The sequence below is a fragment of the Myotis davidii genome, unplaced genomic scaffold (genome assembly GCF_000327345.1).
Source record: "Myotis davidii unplaced genomic scaffold, ASM32734v1 scaffold370, whole genome shotgun sequence".
NCBI lineage: Eukaryota > Metazoa > Chordata > Mammalia > Chiroptera > Vespertilionidae > Myotis > Myotis davidii.
The window spans coordinates 16,229,722-16,235,180 of NW_006288615.1; the positions used below are offsets into that span (position 1 = coordinate 16,229,722).

Consider the following 5,459-nt stretch of genomic DNA (forward strand, 5'->3'; position numbering starts at 1 on the left):
GGGGCATGTAGTGTGTGTAGCATTTCCCAAATATCTGATCTTTGTGCCGTTTGCCATGGAGCATCTCTCAGAACTAATGTTCCAAGAGAAACTTTGGGAAATACTTCTCAGAAAAATAGTATGTGAATAAAAGAGGTGAGGGATCATTTGACATGAGTGAAGATGAGATTGTAGATTTTAGAATTGAGCCATAATTTTAGTTATCACAAGTTAGCCTTGCATTCCCATACCACTTACTACAGTGGTGAAGTTTTGTATTGTAATAAAATTTGGTATTTAAGAAAGATTTGTCTGGCATTGATTTGTTAGGTTAGAGAGGTACAGACAAGGGTGTCATTGCAATATAATTCAGACATGAGGTCTGTTGAGAACCTACCTCGAGTAGAGGTGCTGGAACAGGAGATAGATAAGGCATGTTAAAATAAATTATGAAAATGCTAGGTCTGTTGATGAATTTTTCTGGATTCCTTTCAGGCTGGCCTTTTGCCTTCTAGTCCTCTTACATAGTTAAGTCTTCATCATAGAATTTAGTCTTTTGTATTAAAAGTATTTTATTCATCAGGGTCTTATTGACTTTAACATGATATATTGGGCTTGCTCTTAATTATTCCAGCTGAAGTCAACCCAGCTAGCCATTTCTTGGGATTTCAATCTTAGTAGACCTCAAGCTTGCATTTTTACTTTTATCTTGAAGTACTCTGTACTTGAATTCAGGTTTAAGAGTTGGAGGTTTAATATCATTGGTACAACATGCTACTACCTTAAATATAGCTTAAAGCTGTAAACTTTTCTTTAAAGGAATACAATGAGTTCTCAATGGCATCAGTAGAAACAGACTTTTAAGTGAAATGATGTCTATCAAAAACAGTTTTACCATAGGCTGGCTGACATAAGCAGGAGCTAAGTTCCTATGGCATATTTCTGATCACAAAAACATCACTACATCAAGGACAGGCTAAAAGGGATCAGTGGGGGGAAAGGGGACATCTAATACTTTCAACAATGAAGATTATTTAAAAACCACGCAAAACACACACCAAAAAACATCACTACACTTCTAATATTAAACATTGAAATACATATAAGATGTGTGTGTGTGTGTGTATATATATATATAAACAGAGGACTTTCCAACCTGCTTATGCCAGGTTCAGGGTTGCAGGTGGCTGGAGCTTCTCTCAGCAGCTCTGTGCAAAAGGCAGGAACCAGCCATGGGCAAGACCCCCTTCCATTGCAGGGTGCACTCACACCTACATCCCCACTCACTCAGACTGGGACAGTGCAGACAGACACACCAATTCACCTCACGTGCATATCTTTTTGATGTGGGAGGAAACCAGAGTACCTAGAGAAAATCCACGCAGACATGGTGAGAACAGTGGCTCTATTAGAAGTCATTTTTTCTTCTCGTTATTAAAAAACAATTTGAACAAAATTTTATGTAAGGACCTCCTGTATGTTACAGATTATCATTTTTTAGCTGATACCTTGTGATGTTTTAAAACAAACTATTAGCACAGTTGAGGTATTAAAATATTGTCTGAATGACAGTCTGTAATAAGTTTGGAAGATTGCTTTTCATCAAAAAGTAAAGATGACATTTATTTTGAGGGGAAATATTCTATCAGAGAAAATTGCAGAGGCAGTTCATGAAACTAATACAATGTTAATTGAACTCTGTTCCCTGTCCTTAGCTGTCAGTGTTGGGTTATTTTCTTTCTCAGGGAATTATCAGTCCATTGTTGAATTTTGAAAATTAAGTTACTTAATTTTATTTCTAACAGGTGAGAAGAAATTTGTTTGTCCAGAATGTTCAAAACGCTTTATGAGAAGTGATCACCTTGCCAAACATATTAAAACACATCAGAATAAAAAAGGTATTCACTCTAGCAGTACAGTGCTGGCATCTGTGGAAACTGCACGAGATGATACTTTGATTACTGCAGGAGGAACAACACTTATCCTTGCAAATATTCAACAAGGTTCTGTTTCAGGGATAGGAACTGTTAATACTTCCACCACCAGCAATCAAGATATCCTTACCAACACTGAAATACCTTTACAGCTTGTCACAGTTTCTGGAAATGAGACAATGGAGTAAATATTACACAAATACTTATTCATTGTGGTTATTTTTATACAGTAGTGAGAAGAATATTGTTCCTAAGTTCTTAGATATCTTTTTATTGATGTGCAAAAATTTTTGGATTGACAGTAACTTGGTTATACATGACACTGAAATGCCTTACTTTGTATGATATTCCATAGTATATTAAAAATGGTAAAATTGCATGGGTTTTGTAGGTACTTTTGGAATCTAGAAGAAATGAAATTTTACCAAGTTATATAAAGAAAATTGAATTTAACAATGCGAATGGTAGTCTAACCAAATGCATCAATCCTGTGTGGTTTAGTGTAAAAATGAGAACATGTTGGTATTTATCTATTGTAAGATAAAAAAGTTGGTGGGTGAAAGAAATCATGTTATGATAAAAAAAATTTTGTAATTTTCTTGATGACTGGAATTTTTATTATGCATAACTGACAAATCAAGTTTCCAAGCAAATGTTACATAGTGTAGGCTTTACTTAGCTTATCAATTTGTCATTTTGAAGCTAATTATTTTAATTAGGTTAACTATGTACAATATTTTAAGCATTACTCTTGTAAGATTTTGAAAACTACATTTTAACATGGAACTCTAGGGATAGTCACCTTTTAAATCCTGTTGAAAAGCCATGTTTAAGATTTAATTTGCCAAAATAATGTCTTGTTAATATTCTTTCAATAACGAAGTTGGGCAATATAACCAATGTTTAAAAAAGTTAAAAATGTATAGGTTGAGGCATTTGGGTGGTAAGAAAATGTTCTAGTGAGATATCCCTTTTCTTGCATATTGGAGGACCAAAAAAATAAGGTGTATTGCGTCTTAGCAGTGACTTTTTTATCCAATCTTGTTTCCAAAAACCATGTCTGCCAGGGCCTTAAAAGCCATCATGTAAATTACCAATAAAGTATAACATATGCAAACATAACAAAATCACTTCCATAGTGACGATACTCCAACCATATGGATATTAGTCATAGAAAACTAGTGGTTTTATGATATTTTTTTAAGTATTTTTTTTGTCTAGGTAGTCAGTCTGCACTTAAATATCAACCATTTTCTTTTTTTTGCTTCTTCCCTTAAAATTTATATGTATTCAGTACATTTAATTGAGAAACGTATGTTTTTTATTACGCTGTATTTTCTTTTTATTTTTTAATTATTGTTTATATTTTCAATTATTAAAAATGTACAAAATAAAGTTTCATTGCTGGTCTTGTAAGAGCTATACAATTTTCCTAAGTGTATACCTGTAACTGCAGCAGTTCACCTATTTCAAAAATTTGGAATTCTATTCATTTGTTATTCTTAAGACCACCTCAAATTTAAAGGCTACCTTATTGTACGTTTAAAGTGTATTATAACAGTGTGGTAGTTAATAAAACACTATTTTTTTTTCTTTTGAGTTTGTTGTATTCCTATGCATTTAAAATATTGCAGTGGTATGGGGCAAGAAAATCTGTTTGGTTTTTCTTCAACTTAGCCTTTTATTTGCCTTAGTGTTGATTTCAGACTCCGAAATGATTTTAAACAGGTATATTTGCTTAAAAAGAAGAATAGAGGTACTAGCTGACTACTAATTTTTTACTGAAGAAAGAGCTTATTAAAACTTTGGAAAAAAATATTTTATCTTTGCCCAAATTGAGTAATATCAATGCCATTTTGCAAGCCTTGTTTTTTATTTGTTTATTCTTCCTGTTAAAGCAATGTGCAGAATATTTTGATTTATCAGAAACTTGAATTTATGTGAAGATTCTTGAAAAAGATAAGACAAGTTTTGGTAATGATAGCAAGAGTTATTGAAAAGGCTATATTTTGAATTTGTGTATGTAATTATGATAAAGGCAGGGTCAGAGGAAAGGAAAATTTAATATTAACATGACTATATTTTAGATATTTTTAAATTAAAAATCCAATTCTCAACACGTCTACAGTGGGGTAAAGATTTCCATGGTCTGTTTTCCAGGGTCAATGTGACACTGTCAATAATATCTTTGAATGCATAGGACAACTCTAGATATACATATAAACATAAATAAAGTTTTTCTGAATAAAACTTAAGCTTGTTATGTGAAATAAGGTCTTGGAATTATAGAAATTAATGGAATGTATAATTATTTTGAAGTTATAAGGATTAGAATTTGAATCTTCAAACTCCTTTAGGTAATTAATTTTTTTATTTAGGAAGTATGAAAAGGATTATGTTAGGAGATTGTTCACTAAGCAAAATTCTCATTAAGTCAGGAGATTAAAAAACTTCAGGGATGGTATAGATGTTTTTAAGTATTGAAATTTTACAGTATATATGTGAAATTTCAATACTTTTTGATTCATGAGTTTTCAAGCATATTTTATCAGTTCTTAGAGCATGAATGCAATGAAGAAAGTAAGTAGTCCTGAAAATTATTTAAATAAGGGTTTGGAGTGCTCACTAGAAATACAACAATGAACTTTGGATCTTTACCTAACAAAGAAGTCAAAGTATTCATCCTCAGAATATGTTGTTTTTAAATATTTCTATATTCGTGTTTAAAAAATGTTGAATATACTCTGGAAACAATATTTGAAGAATTATCCTGAAGTCGGTTTTTTTCTAGTTATAAAATTTATTGTGTAGATACAGAAGTCGGCAAAAATAGGCCTATAGTTCATGTGGTAAATAATAGAAGAATAAACTCGTGTACTCAGAACTGTGAGCCTACTTTTGCATCCCTGTATATTCTTTAATAGTTTTTTATAATTGCTTTATTTTTGTAAATGCTAGAGTTAAGATACATTCAGTATATTTACATAGAAATAATTCCTATTTATCAGAATCTAATGGAGTAGGTGTCTGTACTCTATGCCTTAATTTAAAGAAAATATCACTTAAGAAAACTTTATTTTTTGTGGATTGAGAGTCAAGGACTTTAAAAAGCAATCCAGTTATCCACAAAGCATGTAAAGTTTAATGGAGTAAACCTGTTGCAAAAACTCAGGTTCTCTGTAAGTAACTTTGGGCAGAATAGTGAAAATGCTTAAGATTTTTCAAATAGTGAAATTGCTTAAAAATTAAACATACATCTACATATAAAACTGAAGGCATGCCATACATTTCATGGAAAATAGTTCTTAGGCAGTATTCTTCAGAAAATGCTGGGAGTATTTTAAAATGTCCACATAGCTTCATCCTTGACCTACTAGATCTACATTTCTGGGTATGGGGAATATATATGTATTATGTAACAGCTTCCCTAGTGAATGATAAACAGTCCTGGATTAGAATCATCTAAATGGAGCAAGTATCCCCTTAGTGTCTTAATTGTAATTTAGATCCTCATATTGACTGCTCATGATCCCAAAATGTTTTATT

At 31.8% G+C, this 5,459-nt stretch overlaps 1 protein-coding gene across 1 annotated transcript in view; it reads left to right on the top strand.

Annotated features, from left to right (window-relative positions):
- The window catches only part of SP3 (Sp3 transcription factor), a 69,463-nt gene extending 65,951 nt beyond the window's left edge, over positions 1-3,512 (top strand). The window contains exon 6 of the mRNA XM_015561825.1: positions 1,785-3,512. Coding sequence (XP_015417311.1) covers positions 1,785-2,101 — 317 coding nt within the window. The 3' untranslated portion in view covers positions 2,102-3,512. The remainder of the gene's footprint in view (positions 1-1,784) is intronic.
- The last annotated feature ends 1,947 nt before the right edge of the window (positions 3,513-5,459 follow it).